This window comes from Cavia porcellus, unplaced genomic scaffold (genome assembly GCF_034190915.1).
Source record: "Cavia porcellus strain 051 isolate PalLab524CR breed Dunkin Hartley unplaced genomic scaffold, mCavPor4.1 scaffold_9, whole genome shotgun sequence".
Classification (NCBI taxonomy): Eukaryota; Metazoa; Chordata; class Mammalia; order Rodentia; family Caviidae; genus Cavia; species Cavia porcellus.
The window spans coordinates 92,636,695-92,657,293 of NW_026947492.1; the positions used below are offsets into that span (position 1 = coordinate 92,636,695).

Consider the following 20,599-nt stretch of genomic DNA (forward strand, 5'->3'; position numbering starts at 1 on the left):
GCTTTCTTGGGATGGGCTGGATGTTTGAGATTGCATTTTGGACTTTTGTTTTGTCATTTTCCTGAATTTGGGTGCTTCCAGTGTTGTTCCAGGTGTGGGAGATAGATCTACCAGCCTGGGATGGGGTATCCTGTGATGGCCCCACTCACTGGACCCAGCAGGGAACTATGGCCTGCTCCTCAGGCCAGGAAGAGTGTCTCCTCAGGCTGGGCGGAGCTCCCAGCCGTCGCTGCCACAGTCTCTGATCTGGCCTGGTCCCCGGGTACGATGGGGAACCAGATAAGGCCTATCTGAGATCTATTACCAGATAACTAGTATTTATAAGTAATGAAAAAGAACGTATTCAGGAGGCTTGAACTCGTATCTTGTGATAGTTAAAATAGAAGCTGACAGGAAAAGAGAATTCTTAAGAAAAAATGGAGTCAAGACTGGTTATATAAATACTGCTATTGCCAAAGGAATACTATGCAGTGTATATATGTATGTGCGTATTTATTTAATAGTAATGGGATTGAACTCAGAGCCTTTGCATTAACCTACACCCCTAGCCCTTTTGAGACAGGGTTTCGCTATATTGTCCAGGTGAGATTTGAACTTGTGATCCTGTTGCCTCAGCCTCCCAAGTGTTGGGATTTTATCTCTACAACACCCAGCTCTACCAGGTATTTAAAAATATGGCTGGTGGTAACAACCTCTTACTGAACAATTTTTTTTTTTTTTTTTGGTTTTCTGAGACAAAGTCTTGTTATAAAATTCAGCGAGCCTTGAATCAGAGCCATCCTGCCTCAGTCCTCCAAGTGCTGGACTTTCAGGCATGTACCACCATGCCCAGTCTATTACTGAACACTTCTATGTCCCAGGTCCTTTTAACTTTTTAGGGGTGCTGGGGATTGAACCCTGGCCTCACATATGTTAAGCATGTGCTTGACCACTGACTATGCCACTAGTCCCCCTCTCCCCCCCTTTTTTTTTGAGACAGGGTCTCGCTATGTAGACCAGGCTGGCTTTAAACTCACAGGGATCCTCATGCCTTGGCCTCTTAGAGTGCTGGAGATTAAAGGTGTGCACCACCATTCTTTTTTTTCCTTCCCCTTGGTACTAGGATCAAACTCATGACCTCATGCTTGCTAGGAAGGTGCTTGTGCCAGTGAGCTATATCCCCAGCCCCTTGTACCACCATTCTTAACTCTCACACAAATTATGTAGTTTCATTTTATTAAGAAGCAAAACCACAGACTGTTAAATTTAGAAACATTAAAAAAAAGTCACGTCAGCATCTAGATAAGGTAGTTATGTGGCACTTACTTGAATACTGATAAGTAAAGTGAAAGCACAAAGTATGTGCCCAATATACTACCATTTTTATTAGAATAAAACACTAATTTTTTTCATCATATTAAAGTTTTTATCTTTAAGTCTTATTAAGTAATTCCTCCAGATGATTAAAATGTTGCAGTACATTGAGATTCACCTAGGAAATAACTGAGTTTGGAGAATTGTTAAGATTTATTTTCTGGGCCAGAGATACAGCTCAGCGGCATAAGTGCCTGCTTGGCAAGTGCAAGGTACTGAGTTTGAGTCATGGTACCAAAAACAAAAACCCAAAACCAAAAGGATTTATTTTCTATTAGTTTATAAATTAGACTGCAGCACCTACCCCAACATAAAATTTCAATACTAGTTTTTGTGACTTGCAGAGTTCTGTACTAAAATAAGAGAGACGTTAGAAGAAAAAAGAAAAGTGTGGTATGTTTATATGGGCAGCAGAAGAGACTACGAAGAAAGGCAAGAAAATGACAACACTGATGGGAGAAACTGAGGAAGGCAGGTTTCTGCATCAGAAGATGGAGGCAGGGACCAGAAAGGAGGGCACAGAGTCCATTCTGTGTATGCCTGGAGTCATGAGGCTGAGGCAGGCAGCCTGATGCTCCCGAAGCTGGAATTACACAGGGTAGGTGTGGGGCAAGGGTCATGAAAGCAGCAGGCAGTCAACAAATGTTTTGTTTTCCCTGTGTGCTAATATGTGATCATACTGGGTTAAATGTTAATTAGAGTAGGATGCTGGATTTAGCTTCCTGATGACTACCAACAGATCTGACACGGGAGAGCTAAAAAATATTTCTGGTGAGTTTTAGCAACTCATATGGTACTTTTGTTTTCAAGGTAAATTTAACAGCAAACAGCACTACTAAGAGTACTTTTTTCTAGGTGAAGAGAATTGGCATAGAAACAGCACTTCTGATAAATCACTTTTACAGTATTTTGCTTATTTTACAGTTTCACAAGTGAACATTTGAAGGGAATATTAAAGCCATATAACAACAGAGAAGTCTAAGGAAAGACTGTTTTCTAACTCCTTTCATTGCTTCTTACCTCATCTAATGGTTTATCTTCCAAAGCTGTCAAATCTAGTAGTGGGTTTTTCACTCCTATTGAAATCATTGTTTTTAACCCTAGAAAATCAATGAAATACAAAGTTCATCAAAGTGTATCTTAAAGAAGTTTATTAACAGCTCTAATGATCTGACACTGGCAAAAAGAATAAGTGTGTCCAGGACAGTTACCTTTTTCATCTATTTTGGCACATTCTGCGAAGAGATCCTTTGACCCTGTATTTAGCCGGTCCCTATGAAAATAATGTGACTGGAAAAACCGTGTCCAGAATTCCTTTTCTGTCATGTTGTGAGGAACATTTTCTACATATTTCATTTTTACTGTAGGGGGAAAAGGTAAAAAATAGTTACACATTGAATTTTCTTTTTCTTTTTCTTTTTTTTTTTTTGAGGCAAGGTCCTGCTATTTGCCCAGGCAGGCCTTGAACTTGTGGCAACTCTCCTGCCTCAACCTCCCATCACCATATCCACAATAAACTTCCATTTCTTAAAACCTCTCAAATTGGATAAATGAAATACAAACTAAAAGCAAAAACCAGATTGTGAAGCACTCACCTTTATATACTGTATATTACAATCTAATTCTACTTGTAAAACATGATGAGACATTAAAACATCTTTATGAACTTTAAACTACTCATTATATACCAATACAGATTTTTTAAAGTTCTTAAATTTTAGTAGAAACATCAAGAAACTTGATGTCAGACCTAAGTTTGCTGGCTTATTTATATACAGTGGCTCTCAATCCATAGCACTGTTATGTGCTAAGAGAAATAAAGATCTTAACAGCCACTGGGCTACCGGTTCAATTCTCTACAAGTTTATAATCTAATGAGCAGTGTTCAAGGGTGTGGTTTATTGAGCTGGAATCTGAGTTTAATTTTATGTCTGCCAGGCGAGGTGGCACATGCCCATAATTCCAGCACTCTGGGAGGCTGAGGCAGGAGGATCACTGAGGGTTTGAGACCATCCTGGGCTACAAAGTGAGTACAAGGCCAACCTCAACTGCATAGTAAAACTCTGTCTCAAAAAGACAAAAAAAGAAACAAAACAAAAAACAACAAAACACTAGGTCTGCCACTTACTGTGTGTATGGCCTTGGGCAAACATTACTTCTCTGTACCTTAGTATTCTCATCTGTAAAAAGAGGGTCTTAACATCACCTATACTTCTAGGGTATTTGTGATGAACATAGGTCTCAAAAGAGTGCCTGACACATAGTAACACTATGTTATTATTATGAGAAACATAATGTGATCACACACTAAGGCAGACATTCTAAAGTATTTTTTTTTTTTTTTTTGGTCTTTTTCGTTTTTATCGGTACCAGGGATCAAACTCATGATTGCCTGCTTGCAAGGCAAGCGCTTATGCCGCTGAGCTAAATCCCCATCCCCAAGGCAAACATTCTAGAACAGGACTTTATCTGCCAGAGGAGGTCAAGACTTTATAGGTGGCAAGCAGGTGATGCCTAAGCTGAGCCCTGAGAGAGAGGTGGTTCCTAAGGACTACTGGGGAACAGGGTGAGGAAATGAGAAGCCACAACGGCATGTTCTTTAAGAGAATACCCTTTAGTTAGAAGTATGACTGAAGCAGTGGTTCTCACTCTTAACTACACATCAAAAACCACTGGGCTGTAATCAGGCATCACGTGGAGGCAGTGATTTGTGGGTTACAAAGGTCACTCTAGATAGTCTATGATCTTGAGGTAGTGGTATGCAGAAATTCATTTACCAATGCCTGTGTAACAAATCATTTCACACTGGTATGTTGAGGGCTATGTAAGTACCACTGATGATTTGAAAGAATCTGTAGTCAACCAGTGAATTAATGATGGCACACTTTTCATGAAGCTCTTAGTGTCTACCTTCTGTTGGGCACTGGGTAACATACTGCATGTATTTTACTCAACTTAATCAGGAATAAAAGTAGCTTTTTATTTTCCAATGATATAATATGGAATTCAAACAAACATTCTAACCACCTGAAGAACTGATTGTTCTTACCTGCTGGATAGGTCCTAAATATGGACTCAATGATATCAGAAGTTAAATTATATCTCAAACCATTACATCCATCTGTTTGGGGTCGGACATCAGCCTAAAACAAAGTCCACACACATATGTATTTATCCATACACTAATCAGAGCAACAGGAAGTATATCTAAGCTCCCAATGGACACTGTACCAGAATGGAAAACAGCCTTTTCTAGAGAATGTACTTTCATTTTTAGCAAGATAGAAGGATCAAACAAGCATAGGTTCATTTCTTATTCACAGTGACTTATAAAATCTGCTTTCATGAAAGCTGAATAAAGTTAATTAGGCATGCTAAAGAGTAGCCAAAGGTAAATAGCTAGGGAGCTTTAACATAAAACTTACAGTTGCCAAAAGAACTATACACCCGGGTTACTGCTTAATCTAACGTTAACCTACTGGTTTCTTTAGCAAATGCTTTATAAATTCAGTTTACTTATACTAAGCACCTAGTAAATACCCAGTATACAACTTGTATTCAAAGTTTTGTTGCATGTCCTAGCTCTGCTAGTTCTAGTTTTACTAGAGCACAGAATTCCATTTTGTAATTCCATAGTTAAGAAGATAGCTCCAATTTTTCTATTAGATACACTTTTTAAACTTTGAATTATTTATATAGCAATCATTTTAGAAAGGTACCAGAAAGTTCTAAGCATGTAAGTATCATGAATAGGTATTAGTTTAAATTCTAAGAGTTACTTTCAAAGTCCATTTGAATTCTACCATGCCAAAGTCAAGTCCAAAAACCAAAAAAATGTTAGTTGACCACAAAAATAAATTTAATGTAACTAACAAAAACAAACAAATTTAAAACACTTTGTATTTTAGAAAAATACCACTGATACTAAATTTTGTACTCACTTTATGGAACTGCTACATTTTGCAAAATAAATGGCACTGTTAACACACACTGGGGATTTCATTTTTTCTCTTCTAGAAATCTACCAGGTCCATACCAGAAATGCTGCAGAAATGCCAACATCCTGCTTGTGATTGGAAGTGGAAGAACTACTGGTTGCATTCACGTTTAAACGACTGGCCCAGAATTCCTCAGCACTGATCACCTGACTCACAACAAGGTCTTTATAAAGCTGGAATAGAACAGGATCTTCTTGCAGCATTCTAGAGAGAATGTATTACACATGATTGCATTTCTAGGATAAAACATCATTAAGATAACACTTTAAGACCTTAATGACACAAATATTGAAACTTTTACTTTGTAATGAGTAAGCAATGAGATGCAAATAGGTTTTTATTTTATTTTATTTTTTTTGTACTGGGATTGAACTCAGGATCTCTCACTTGCCAGGCGGGTGCTTATGCCACTGAGCTAAATCCCTAGCCTATTTAGTTCATTTTAAAGTAGCTGAGAGCAAAACATCACAACTGAAGGAATAAACTAAGTGGAGATAAACACAGTTAAGTTTTTCAGGGGGGTCATGGATTTGATTTTATTTGCCTTTAACACAAGGCAAATAACACAAGGATCACCGTTTCTGTGTTTGTGCAATATTCTCTCTCTCATACAGAGTTGAACAGGGAAGTGATCAACTTTATACTTGAGATCTTCCCAGCAACTACGCATTTCTGTGATAAACACTGGCAACTATTAAGTACTTGTGGTCTCACAGATGTTGGTAATGTAATAATTCATCTTAGCAAAAATCCTTACTGATTTACATACTACCTCATTTTCTCACAGTATACAACATTCTGTTTTTTTAAAAACACATTTTAGTATCTTCATCTCTCTGTGACAGAACTGGGAAAAGAAATAAAGGAAGCATAGTACTTCTGAAACTCAGTTCTGCTTCTAATCAGACAGGAGGTCTGATAGTTAATTTAACCTCTAGGTTTGCATAGACTCATTTGCTCTAAGTTCAATGGCTAGTTCAAAGTCCAACTAGTTCTATGCTTATTTGCTCTAAGTCCAATGGCAGTTGGGAAGCAAACACAGGGGTAAAGACACCAAAGCTGGTGTTTTCCTGTACATGTATCACAGAAGAAAGAGGGAGCAAGAACAAGCTACCACCCTGCTAGCAGATGAGAGATAACCTACTATCTTTTTAAAAGGCTCATCTTTCACCTGTTTTTCTCTTCCAGTTCCTTATTTGCTTTCCTCTTGAATTTGGGTAGTAGCTGCTGAAGAAGGTCCTTTACTGCATCACGCTCTTTTACTGCTGTGCTTTCATTGGAAAAATGGAAATTTGTTGTGTCCCCCGTGTGAAGGACCAGCTGAAGCTGAATTTTAGCTTTTCCTTCTGGACTGATTTTCTGGCCTAAAAAGAAAAAAAAGTATGAGGCTCATGAGGACACTCACACTGTAGACCAGGTTAAGTAGTGGGTTATTTCTCCTAAAACCCAGCATTATTTAGCAGCATTAGTTCAGCCATTCCAATAATGTTTCTGCACACAAATGTACTTTTTTCAAATAATCCCACCTGATCAGAGTATGGATTAACATACTCATTGCTTGCTCTTTTTTTTTTTTTTAAACTTTTTATTGGTACTAGGGATCGAACTCACGACCGCCTGCTTGCAAGGCAGGTGCTTATGCCACTGAGCTAAATCCCTAGTCCCTTCATACTCATTGCTAACACTGCTTCTTTCCTCTATACATTTTTTTTTTTTTTTTTTTTTTGGGTACAGGGGATCAAACTCAGGACCTTGTGCCTACCAGGCAGGCGCTAATGCCACTGGGATTACAGGCATGTACCACTATGCCCAGTTTATAAGCCTGTATTATATCCTGCAAGGGACCAGAAACTACAATCACATGTATGCAGACTGGATTCTTATTAAAACAACATAGCTGGGCCAGGGATTTAGCTCAGCGGTGAAGTACCTGCCTGGCAAGTGTGAGATTATTAGTTCGATCCCTGCTACCAAAACCAAAACCAAAACATAAATCAATCAATAAATAAAACATAGCTGGGCCAGAGATTTACCTCAGAGGCGCAGCACTTGCCTTGCCAAGGCATGTGGTCCTGAGTTCTATTCCCAATACCAAAAACAAAACACAACATAACATAGCTATAAAAGACATTATTGGGATAACTGAGGAAATGTAATAGTGGTCTGAATATTTACTATTAAAATGCTCTTGAGCTTGACATGGCAGTACATGCCTATCTTCCCTGCATTCCAGAGGCTGACTCAGGAGGATTGCTGAGTTCCAGATAAGCCTGGATTACATGCTGAGAATGCTCTCAAAAACAAAACAAAATCCCAAAATGTCTTGGGATAATTATCTCATCAAGTAACACTAAATGTACACATAAATAATAAACCAAATGTGGCAATACATCAATTATAGTATATAGGTGGGATAGTTTACTTATGTTTTCCTTTGCCATTCTTTTTTTTTTGTTGTTTTTTTTTGTCTTTTTCCTTTTTATTGGTACCTGGGATCGAACTCACGACTGCCTGCTTGCAAGGCAGGCGCTTATGCCACTGAGCTAAACCCCCAGCCATTCTTAAAATTTTTGTAATTTTGAAGATTTTCATAAAAATATCATAGCAGATGGCACCAATATACACCAAAGAACTGAGAAACTTGTGTTGTTAAAAAGCAGCCCTACGGTAACTGCAGAGGTTCTCTTCTTACCACAGGAAACAGAGATAGAGGGTTTGTCTCCTTAAATGGGTGACTCACAGTGTATGACACAGTACATACAGTTCTTAGCATAAACTCATCTCTAAACTTTAACAAAAAGTCTGACCACAAACACAAGGCTAAAACACAGTGTAGACAAAATACTATTTTAAAAGCAGCAATAATGAAGTAATTTATCTGTCAGTCCTGCAAGATGTGGTGGCACAAACATGTAATCCTAGTGCTGAGGAGGCTGAGGCAGGAGAATCACTATGAGTTTGAGGCTAGCCTGGGCTATACAGTAAACTCAAGCCAGCCTGAACTACACAGTGAGAACCTGGCTCAAAAACAAACAAACAACAACAAAACAGCCCACACACTCCATTACCTCATCCCTCTAAAACAATCGCTCCTTCCCGGGCATCTTTCCTTAGTCATTGCTCTACCTTTCTCTATTTTAGCTCCTACCTCTGAGAGGCTACGTACTTAAGGTTTTTTTAATGAGCTAGTGAAAGACTACTGCTGATTATCATTTAAGTAATTTATTAGTAATGTTCAGAAGTGGACATTCTTTCAAATAAAAACTGTTCTGGTACACATCTAGATTTGGGTATGCATGCCCTCCCCCCATAGCTGGTAACTGAAGAGAAATAGGAGGTTCTTTATTGTATACCCTGGGAATTACAATGAGTGTGTTTTGCTAAGTTACAGGCCTTGCTTCCTACTTACAAGAAATGGTAACACAGGCAGTTTTTTGTTCATCTCTGAATTGCAGTTAGTTTGTAAGACTTATCAGGAATTGTGGCAGTTCTCCACAGAAACAAAGCAGAAGAAGGTCCTAATACCAGGATAGTTACAAAGACCATCTAGCTTAGGCAGAATGAACTGTGCCAAATTTTAAAAAGTATTTCTTCCTTTTGGGGGGAGCTTTTTGGGCAGGGTTTTGCTACACAGCCCAAGCTAATTATGAACTCATGGTGATCCTCCTGCCTCAGCCTATTGAATGCTGGGATTACAGGCATGTGTGAGGCCTGGCTCCCTTTGAAAATGATGATTCTAAATTGTTTCAATGGAGAAAGAAATTCTGGCATTTCTAGCAGCAAAACAGAAGTAATTTATGTCCTGAAAAATAAATAAATCCACATTAACACTCACAGTTAAGGTACTACAATATGCCAAGGGAGTGGATACCCAGACTTTCCTGGGTCTCCCTATTCAAGATGTTGGGAGAATGGTGGAAATTTCTATTCAAAATAAATATACTAAACACCAAGATTCACTCAGTGCTTTTAAACCTAATTATTATTATTTTAAACCTAATTATTATTAAATCACAATATTACCATATTCTCTAGGTAATAAATTCAATGTTAATCTCACAAATTTCCAAAGAGAACAGTGTCTTGATTTTAGCCTTTGGTTGAAAATTTTAAAGAATGCCTCTCATCTTTCTTCCCAATGCTTATGACCATATAATCAAAGATGAATTAAAAAAAAAAAGATGAATTAGACAACCTGCCTAAATGGTGCAATGTTATTAAAAAAAAAAAAAAAATCTGGCATTATCTGTTAACACCCACTCTCCCAACCAGTCTTGGGACTGAACTCAGAGTCTTCACACAAGCTACACTCTCAATACTTGAGACAGGTTCTTGCTGGGCTGCTAAACTGCCAATGCTGGGCTTGAGCTTCTAACATTTTTGCCTCGGCCTCCCAAAATATTAGGATCGTAGGAATGTGCCACCATGCTCAACTTCATTTATATGCACTTAAAATGCACGGACAGACATACACAGAGCATTAGAAGTGGTAGATATAGTCACATTTTGAATGTATCACCTACAGGTACTAATAAAAAAAAAGGTTTAAAAAAATGCTCAAACCATTTTAAACACATTAACACCCTGCAGAAATCCTCCCCATACAATCACTTAAAAGACAGTGGTGCTTAGTTCTGCAGTGTAAAATAGCTGTAATAATAAATTTCTAGAAATGTCCTAACTGTCCTTCAGAAGAATGGTTGAACATGACAGTATACCCACTCACTGGAATGGTACACAATTCTTTCTTTCTTTTAAAAGACAGGTCTCACTATGGAAGCCAGCATAGGCTGGCTTCCAACTCCTGGTAATCCTCCTGGCTCAGCCTTTCAAGTGCTGGGATTACAGGTGTGCCGAACCATGCCTGCCTTACTATGCAATTCTTGAAAGTATGGGTGGAGATCTTATACAAGATATATTTACATACTTATATAAACCTACATATGCTGTATTAAAGTAAAAAGATTTAGTAGCTAATGGAATAGTACATATTTAGTGATACCATTTTGCAATTATTTATACAAGGTTACTTTCTTTAATGATGTAAAATAAAACTCATAACTTTATAAAATTATTAGCAAATACATCTGTAACAGATCTTAGTGTAGCTAACTTACATTTAATATCTGCATACATATGGCTGATTGTAAATCTATCTTTGCCTTCAGGTGCCCAAGCAATTCTTTCTGCCATGAGGTACAGAGCTCCATCCTGTTTCTTCTGACGCACCTTCTTTACCACTAGCAAAACTTCTTCAGATGAGGTTGCCATGATGGCTGTAAGGTGCTAACAGAAAAAGAAAGGAAGAAAAATATACTTCACATATCAGTTAGGGTTGCATTTGTTGACTTCTAGTCCCTTCCAAAGCTAAAACCTAAAATGCAAGATAGTAATAGAAGGGAAAAACTCGTCTTTCATTCAAAGTTAAAGTTTGGCTCATATCATAGGTGTGAGTTTACCTCATACTTCCGTAACATCTGACAATTTTTCAAGCCATTTCCACATATGCTAACCAGTATTTCCAATTTACTTACTTTCCTCAGTTTTACTCTTACATCATAAATACAAGATTTGACAATATGCACGCAATCTTGTATCTATTCTATATTTAGAACTACAGGATTACAAAGGATCCTAATGAATAGTCAAATTCGTTGCAATCAAAATAAATTTAAGTCAAAAGAATTTGTATGAACTTCTCAAAACCATCCCTACAGCTGGTATTACACCTAGTTTTTTCTGTATACGTACAAAACAAAACTGACATTAATGCTTAAATTCCAGATGCTAGTTTCCCATTTTTAACAACAACATGTCTTCAACCCCTCTTGGCTAAGGATTCACTTGAACATGGCTAATGAGCTACATAAGAAAGTGCCTGGAGCCCCTTCACCAACTTCTAAGAATTTTAATGCTTAATTCAACTCCTTGAGGTTTGAGTGTGGCTGTCTAGAAAAGAGGCTGAGAAGACGACTTTGAGGCAGGAGAGGCTCTACTGGAAAGATGCTCAAATTGACAGTTATATTTGCCATAGGCCAGGAGAGAGAACGCTGTGGCACAAATGCCTTCTATAAGCCATTTTGATGCAGTTATGACACTAATTTTCATTTCCAAAGGAATGGCTCAATTTTTACAAATTTTTGTTGTCTTTTTTGAGACAGGGTCTCACTATGCAGTTCAGGCTGGTCTTCAGTTCATTTTGTGGCCAAGGCTACCTTGAAGTCATTCTCCTGCCTCATTCTCCTGAGTGCTGGGATTACAGGTGTGCACCACCACACCCAGCTACAAATTTACTTTTTAAAATGCTGTTTAAAGTATACTTTAGAGAAGTCAGCATACCTAGATGTCAAAAAATTGTGCTAGGGGCCAGGGCTGATGGCATATGCCTGTAATCCCACCACTCAGGAGGCTGAGGCAGGAGGATTGTAGTAAATGCAACTGTCAGTCTGAACAACATAGAGAGATTCTATCTCAAAATAAAAACAAAAGCAAAAGACAAAAAAAAAAAAAAAAAAAAAAAAAAAGAAGGGCTAGGAAAGTGGCTCAGAGTAGACCACTTGCCTAGCCTGTGTGATGCTCAGTTACCAGCACCAGGAAATGGTACACACTGAAATTTTGATTCCTCTGAAGTGGACCATCTGAGTTGTGAACATTGTTTTTTTTTTTTGTCTTTTTAGTTTTTATCGGTACCAGAGGTCGAACTCACAACTGGCTGCTTGCAAAGCAGGTGCTTATGCCGCTGAGCTAAATCCCCAGCCCAACATTGTTTTTTTAAAGGCAGGGTTTCACTACGCAGTTCAGGCTGACCTTGAATTTACTTTGTAGCCCAGGTTGGTCTCTATCTTGAAGTCATTCTCCCGCCTCATCTTCCCAATTGCTGGGTATGGCATGTACCACCATGCCTGGCAGCTCTCCCCTTTTATCTATCTATCTATCTATTTATTTAACTTCTGGGAATCAAACCTATAACCCTATGTATCCCAAGCAACAATTCAGAGTTGCCCACAATTCTGAATTGGGGATAGAATCCAAGGTTGTGGTACCAGCTAAGCTACATCGCCAGCCCTCTTTATTATTTTTAAAAGCTAAATTGCCTAGGTTTGGTTCTAACTTGGGAGCCTTCTGCCCCACCCTCTGCAGTGCTGGGATCACAGGTGTGTTATTACCATATCTGGTCCAAGATCCTTTTTTGTTTTTCAAAAGACTGTCTTGCCATGTTGCCCAGGCTGGACTCCAGTGATCCTCCAATCTCGGCCTGTGCTGAGATGCCCAGCCATAGTGTGTACTCTTTTGTCTCTGGTTCATCACTTATCACATTCTGAAGTTCACTGTATTGCTGCATGTGTAAGTACTTCATTTTTTAAATACATGTTATAAACAGGATTTTCCCCTCCTTTTTTGGGTACTGGGAATCGAACTCATAACCTTGTACTTGCCAGGCAGGTGCTATGCCACTGAGCTATATCCCCAACTTAAATAGGATCTTGAAAAAAGAATTTTTACAAAGACAGCAAGGGAAACAGGCAGTTCAGATAAAAGGAGTATTTTTGGAAAAAGCCTGAAACTCTAGGAAAGGTATGGTATGTCTACTCTGAAGGTATGCACATCCATTCTGAATGCAGCATAAAGTTCATGGTGGGGATTAATGGTTATGAGACTGGAGGGTTAAGATGAATGAAGTGTGGAGAATGCTATCCTATGTGATAAGCAATAGAAAATTTCTCAAAACTTCTGAAAATGAACAAGAAAGGATCAAGGAAGAGCACTGGAGGCAAGGAAAAGGAAGCAGCTACTGTAAGTGCTGAAGGTACTATCATGGTTGGATGCTCATATCCTATTCCTAATTCTTACTGACATAACACATGATGCCATTTACAGAAATAAATGAGAAGGAACAGCAGGTTTGAAAGTGAAGATAAGGAATTCAGTTTTCACTGTTGAGTCACGCAGGTGGAGAAGACTGCATCACATGGGCATCTGTAAACTGCCAGAAGGAAACACAGATGACTGCTTTTATTAAACTCTGCAGCTTTTAAAAAAGGCCTTAAAAGTTCCACAATCCTGCAACCCTAAAATTAATTTTCTTCATTTTAAATTGTGTGTCCATTACTTGAACGCACTCTACAGATATTAAAGCCCCGGTGAATTATGTAGTGTTTTAGACTTGACATGGAAAATATTCCCTACGTAGTTTTATAAACTCTAGTTTTGATATCTATACAGTATACCAACTATGAGAAAAGGTTAAAATTCTTTATTCTGATTTTTTTTTTCAGTACTGGGAGTCAAACTTATGACCTCATACTTGCCAGGCAGGTGCCATGCTGCTGAAATATATCCCCAGTCCAAGGTTAAAATTCTTACTATATGGTACCTTTTAACTAATTGGCCTTTTGATGTCCTAAGATTTTGATTAAAGGTTGTATGTGTTGTTGCCTAAAAGTTTGAAAACCTGCATTTTCAGATTTTAACAACAACAAAAGCACTAAGTGATCAAATAGGGAGGGGACAGATATAGTTTCATTTCATATTATTGAATTAAAAAACAATGTTGGGCATAGTGGTGCAAACCGGTTATGGAAAGGCTGAGGCAGAGGATCTGAAGTTTTGAGTTCAGCATTGGCAACTTAGTGACCTAGTGAGACCCTATCTCACAATAAAAAACATAAATAGAAAGTATCTTGGGGATGTAACAAAGTGGGGCACTGGGTTCAATCCTAGTACCACAAACAAAACAGAACTATCCAGGACTGGGGATGTAGCTCAGTGCCAGACTGCATGCCTGGCGTACCAACTCCTGAAGATGACCCTTCATGACAGTGTATGCATGTACAAGCAGCAGAGAAAAAACAGACCAGAGGTAAGTTATTAAACGCTGGCCACAACTGGTCAATTGTCTCAGCTAATTTGCTTGGCAAGCTTCCCTGGTCATTTGTATCACTTCTGTTAATTGTATAAAGACTAATTTTAGGAGGGTTATGAAAACCACAGAGGCTATCCTACAACGGCTTCTGTGATTTCCAGATTTCTTTTGAGTCCTTGGGTAGCAAGCTTCTTCCCAACAGAACCTTTTAAGAGCCGTAGAACATTTCACTTATGAAGAATATTATAGTAGGTTCTATTTAAATGAGTAGTCAATGAAAGTCTAGCATTACTTAGAAGATTATTTTCTTTATTAAAAAATCTGTCAAGGCTGGAGATGTAGCTCAATGGTAGGGTATTTACTGCAATGTGTTAGGCTGCAGATTCAATCCTGGCATGGAATGAAATATTCTGTCATTAGAATTCTTTTTTTGGTTTTTTCTTTTTTAATTGGTAGTGGGGATTGAACTCATGACCATGCGCTTGCAAGGCAGGCACTTATACTGCTGAGCTAAATCCCCAGCCCCTACTAGAATTCTTTAAACAGAAAAATCCTCTAGGAAAGGCATGAATTCATTACAATTAAAAATTTATCTGTCTAAACTGGGCGTAGTGGTTGCACACTTGTAATCCCAGCATTCTGGGAGTCCAAGGCAGGAGGACTAGCAAGTTTTAGCCTAATTTAGGTAATGTAGTGACTTAATGAAACCCTGTCTGAAAACAGTTAAAAGCCTTTTTCTTCAATGTATTTGAAGCTTCAAAGTTAACTAAGGTCTCTATTATTCTCTTTATAACACTTACTGTAACTGCAATTTACTTTTAATGTAATTTTTTAAATGTATGTCTCCTTGACAGACTGCAAACTTTATACAAAAGAGGCGGAGGCTGCATGTGTTGTGTTCACCACATACAGCACACAGCAGCATGACAGTGGTCTGTAGGAAGAGCCCAATAAATATTTGTGACATCTATGTAAGATTTCTATGGTTAAAAGAATTCAGTCCCACAACAAGAAACCCTTGCCTATCTGTTCTTGGCTGTACTCCAGAAGAACTGTATCTCCAATACACAGATGAGAGTACCATTTCCCACACAGATCTCAATATCCGGCTACTACCCTATAAGGAAACAGGTACAGAAAGAATTCCAAAGGGCTGAACAGAAATCTTTATTTTATCTCTACATTTCCATGACCAAATTCCCTTCTTCTAAAGTGCAGATAAATGCAGAGGGAAAAAGGCAACAAGTAAGATAACTGCTATTCACCCTTATCCTTTTACTGTACAACAAAAACAGATCTGCAATGCTGCTTGCCATCCTAAAATGTTTCAACATTTTAAAGTTCCAGGGATAACTCAATAGTTTGCAGATGAAAAAAAAACAAAAAACAAAAAACAAAAAACAAAAAACAAAAAACCAAAACAAAGTTCCAAGGAACAAGAGCTCAGAGTATATACACAGTAATAAAAATGTACTTAGTTTCACAGGCAAAGATATTAAGAAGAATTCATAGGCTCAAATAGTTTTTTACTCTTTCCTCTTATGGCAGTGCAGGGGGAGGCAAGAGGAAAATGTGACAGATGTAGGACACAGGGAAACGGGCTGACTGCCACTAATAATAAATACTGTATGCTGACAAGGGTGTGCTCCTAAACTCAAGGCAAGAATAATCAGTCAGTAATCAAAGTGGAGAAAAGATGGACTATTAGATTAATGCCACACATCAATGCTTGACAAGACAGGAACAGACAGAGGAGAAAAAGTGCAAAGACATTCTGTGAGCACGATCTGTAAGGTAGAAATGGTGGCCAAAAATGTTAGGAAAGCTCAGGGGTCACCAGACAACATTCCGATGCTATGGGGAAAAAAGAAGAGAAGCTGGCTTTAAGATGGAGTGATAAACTAGCAGAAGGAAGATAAATCTTGAGGTCAATATGTAGTGAAGTATTCACAACAGAAACTAGACCACTTACTTCACTACTTTTAACTGAATTTTCTCCTTTCCCACCAATTTCCTAGTATTTTCAAAGAGAACTCCCTCTATTTGGTACAATTTTATTTTTACACTTGCACTGCAGTGTCTATTTAATATCACCTAAGACAGACTCAAATGTATCATTTGTTGTTAAAAGCCGACTTGAGTTATATATTCCTTTAAAGCTGAATTTAAACCAGACATGTTAGTGTACATCTCTAGACTCCTCCATCTCCCAGCAATTGTCCTGCTTTAGCCTCCTGAATGCTAGGATTAGAAGTGTGCACTACCATGCCCACCCTTTAATCCCTTCAACTTTGCCTTTTCTTTCACAGTTTTTACTTCTTTCACAGGATTGAAACTACCATCTTTACCCTAAATCCCCAGGGCTCTTTAAAACTTTTTTTATTTTGGGGGCTGGGGATTTAGCTCAGCAGCGTAAGCGCCTGCCTTGCAAGCAGGCAGTCGTGAGTTCGATCCCTGGTACCGATAAAAACGAAAAAGACAAAAAAAAATTTTTTTAATAATTTTGAAATAGAGTCTCACTAAGTCACTAAATTGCCAGATGGCTGTTGGATTTGCAATCCTCAGGCCTCAGTCCCTTAGAGTGTTGGGACTATAGGTATGCACTATCACATCTGACTTCTTTGAAACGATTGGAAAGTCAGACAAACTGTGCATGGTGGCACATACCTGAAATTCCAGCACGCAGAGGACTGCCATGGGTTTCAGACCAGCCTGGACTGCATAGTGAGTTCAAAGCCAGCCTGAACTATAAAGCAAGACATTGTCTTACCAAAAAAAAAAAAAAAAAAAAAAAAAAAAGTGTGGAGTCAGGCATGCGATGCAAGCCTGTAGTTTGTAATCCTAGCACTCTGAGGCTGAGACAGAATCACTGGGAGGTAGAAGCATAGAACCCAGTGTGGGTTACAAAGACAGTTTAAGGCTAGCATGAGACCCTGTCTCAAAAAAAAAAAAAAAAAATCTGGATAATGAAAATACTGGTTTGTATGTATGGAGCAAGAATTTGCTGGAAGTTATATTTCAAACCATTCAGTTTATTTTTTGTTTTTGCAGTGCTGGGGATGGAATGCACGGCTTTGGTTTGTTAGGCAGGCACTGTACTTCCTGGCTATATTCTCAGCTCACAAATCACTCAATTTTAGGTTGGTGAATTATTTTCTTTATTTAAAAGTTTTTTTTTTAATACCATGAATTGAACTCAGGGCCTTTCCACTGAGTGCCATATCCAGCCATTCCCTGAATTTTCACACAAGATGAGTTACTAAGTTATGCAAGCTGGTCTTGAATTTGCATTCTTCCTACCTCAGCCTTCCTGAGCTGGGCAAACATTAAGTTTTTGTATTTCTTCTTGCCACCCTTACTTTACGGACAAGTAAAGTGGGTGTTTAAGAATCAACCAGACGGGGCTGGGGATTTAGCTCAGCGGCATAAGTGCCTGCCTTGCAAGCAGGCAGTCGTGAGTTCGATCCCTGGTACCGATAAAAACGAAAAAGACAAAAAAAAAAAAAAAAAAAAAGAATCAACCAGACATGCCACTCAATTTGGCCGCTGAGGCCCACGGATAAGTTATATGAAGTGATGACAGTCCATGTATTGATGGTCTACTTTTCATTACATGAAAATCAAACTCGGCAGGACTAAAATTGGGATTGGGTGGACTTGCTCATGCGTTAAGGCTTTCAGAAGCTGTAAGACTGACAGATTGAGGGGAAGGCAAGAGCGTTTCTTACAGAACCAGAAGACTTAGCAGCACATTTCCTAACGGGAAGGGGCTTCTCCGCCCAGGGACGACCTTTACTTCCTTCGTCCTCACGAGGCAAGTCCGATCATGGTTTTGGGTTAACCTTTGAGTCCCTGATCTCAGTGGAAGGGCAGGATTCCTTTAGACAAGTAGGTCAGGAGTCGGGTCTCCTCTTTCCTGCTTCGGGATTAAGGGCAAAAGAAACGGCAAGCTTGGCCGTTGTGCAGACTGCGACAGAGACGTGGGAAAAGGGACAAAATCGGCGCCGTTCCGCGACCCCCGGGCCTGTCAGCTCTTCACTGCCCACCTACCCAACCCCATTTTTAGCTTAAACTTACCAGGTGGAAGGTACAGCCTCCAGCAAGGAGTAACTGACTTGGACCAGGTCGTGGTCCGCTGAGCTCCTTACAGCCGCTACAATAAAGAAGGTGAAACCCAGCGGCTACAGCCGTCGCCACCGCCCCTGTTACAGGGGGGTCTCGCCTCCATCGCTGGCGGCTAGGGTTCTGAGGGCACGTGACCGGAAGTACTAAGGCGGAGCTCGCGGAACACGTGATCCCAGTACGCGGCCGCCATGACACCTTCCGCTCGTTGCCTCCCTCCCCCACCGCTTCCCGCCTGTTTCGTTTCCTCGGACTGGCCTCTGGCGGTGAAGCGTTCTGGGTTCCAACGTGGCACCCATTTTGCTTAGCGGTCCTTCGGTGTCGGTCAGCGGCGTGTCTTCAGCTCGCGGCGGTCGGCCGACTGCAGGCCGTAGGGAGCGTAATTGTGACCGCGGCCTCAGGGGGAGGGACCACATGCCGCGAGGGGCGTAGTCTGTCACATGATGAGGAAGTGCTGTTAACCGCGCTGCCCGCGCGTCCCTGGCGCTCTTGGGTGACGTAAGACAGGGCGGGGCGGGGCGAAGAAGGAGACTGAAATTCGCTTTTGGCTGTCAGTTCGCGGTGAGTTGAGCGGCGCTGAACCCGGAAAATGCGTCTGACCTTTTGCGAATTGGAAACTGCATGCCTGGATGCGGTGGGGCAGAGTTGGGACGCCTGGGCTGCTGTTCTGTGAGCCTGGCTGTTGAAACTTGGTAACCGGGGCTCCTCGCTTTTGGACAGCTGAATTCAATATTAAAATTGCCGCTCTTAGAAAGGTAGTAGATTCGCTTGATGAGTTTCTTGTGGGTAGGAACTATTTTGTTCATTCCTATATCTTTCCTGGTGCAAACAGGTTGGAGGAATGAATGCTTGAAATAATAAGTACATTATTTCTCTGAGACGGAGTTCTCTGATCATTATTTCTTGCGTGGAAAGGTTCCTTTATGGAAATAAAATCTGTTCCTTCCCCTTGATATCAGTGCACTTTTTGTTCCCTTATCTCTTTCGCCGCCTCTTCCTCTTCCCACGCACCTAGTGGATCAAAGACATCGCAGTGATTTGCATTTGATGTGTGACCTGCGCACACAGCTTACCACAATCGTGGGGAATTGTAAGACGATGCAGTCTATATCCAGGAAACGTATATTTTAGTGTCAGCTCTATGTTGTATAATCTTTGTGACCCTTGGACAAGTGAACCTTTTAAGAAGTCATTTCACTGTCTGGTATTTCTCGCCGCCTTCCATGGACTCTTGCTAAGCTAGAGCTGTGCAATTTCATAGTAGTCACATTTAAACTCAGCTTTACAGAAAGGTAGTTTTGTTAGATGGAGAAAGACTGAACAAACAGCACACAGCATATTAAATCACGGAGGCACAAGGCAATACAGTGAAAAGAGATGCAGTATCGCCAGAGAGGGTAAGGTGGGAGATGGGGAGTTGGAGAAAGGAGGAGAAAAGGGATCACATTACGTGAGGTTTCTTCTGCTTTAAGTCACTTTCTGCTTTTGATCACTGCAGTAGTAGTTACAAATCTGTTTTAAGTTTCCACTACTGAGAAAGTGGAGAGGGTTTTGTCTTTTTCTTATAAGGCTTCCTGAATAATTGAAATGTCTTTATATACCACCCAACACTTTTTTCAAGTTCTTGTTTCCTAGTGTCTGCCCACACTTTACCAGAATTATATGATCTATCACTGGTACTTTTTTGTTGCCTACCAGAGAGTGTAAATTCCTTCATTTGATTGTTTTTTTTTTTTTTTTGAGACAGAATCTCACTATGTAATTTAGGCTGGCCTTGAACTCAAGGGGATCCCTCAACCTCAGACTCCCCAAGTGCTGGGGTTACAGTCATGCACCATCACACCCAGCTAAATTCCTTAAATTCGAGGGTCAGTGTTTTTCATGTTGGGCCCAAATTACTGTTGACCTTTTATCTTTTTTATTCCATTCTATTCTGTATTTCAACCAAAGGTTAAACTTGCGTTCTCCCTATACATTTGCATTTTTCCATCTCTGTATCTTTGCTTATCATTGCATACACACTATTTTCTTTTCTTTCTGAGTCAAGACTTCGTGGTGTATCCCTCTGTCATCCCTGTTTCTTAATTCTTTCCCTTATGAGAGCTCTGTGTCTCTCCGGGTATGTATATGGTATTTGTCTTTTTTTCTTGTATTTGATTATAAAGTGATTTCCGCAGGTTTCTGAATCAAATTCAGGACCTTGTGATTGCCAGATAGATGCTTACACATCTATGGGCAGAAGTCGGGCAAGTATGTCCCCTGC

General features: G+C 39.7%; 2 protein-coding genes across 5 annotated transcripts in view; one reads left to right on the forward strand and one right to left on the reverse strand.

Annotated features, from left to right (window-relative positions):
* Positions 1-18,513, reverse strand: part of Gtf2h1 (general transcription factor IIH subunit 1) — a 41,381-nt gene extending 22,868 nt beyond the window's left edge. The window contains exons 1-7 of the mRNA XM_003461221.5: positions 18,292-18,513; positions 10,469-10,637; positions 6,523-6,715; positions 5,390-5,555; positions 4,403-4,496; positions 2,565-2,714; positions 2,374-2,453 (exon numbers count right to left, since the gene is read on the reverse strand). Coding sequence (XP_003461269.1) covers positions 2,374-2,453; positions 2,565-2,714; positions 4,403-4,496; positions 5,390-5,555; positions 6,523-6,715; positions 10,469-10,622 — 837 coding nt within the window. The 5' untranslated portion in view covers positions 10,623-10,637; positions 18,292-18,513. The remainder of the gene's footprint in view (positions 1-2,373; positions 2,454-2,564; positions 2,715-4,402; positions 4,497-5,389; positions 5,556-6,522; positions 6,716-10,468; positions 10,638-18,291) is intronic.
* Positions 18,514-18,661: 148 nt separating this feature from the next.
* Hps5 (HPS5 biogenesis of lysosomal organelles complex 2 subunit 2) overlaps positions 18,662-20,599 on the forward strand; it is a 38,303-nt gene continuing 36,365 nt past the window's right edge. For 2 of the 4 annotated variants that reach the window (XM_013149897.2, XM_063256827.1), the window contains exon 1: positions 18,904-19,091. The gene's annotated coding sequence lies outside the window, so the exon portion shown is untranslated. Of the gene's footprint in view, positions 19,092-20,599 lie in introns of all 4 variants that reach the window. The other 2 variants (XM_013149889.3, XM_063256826.1) reach the window with 2 other exon arrangements.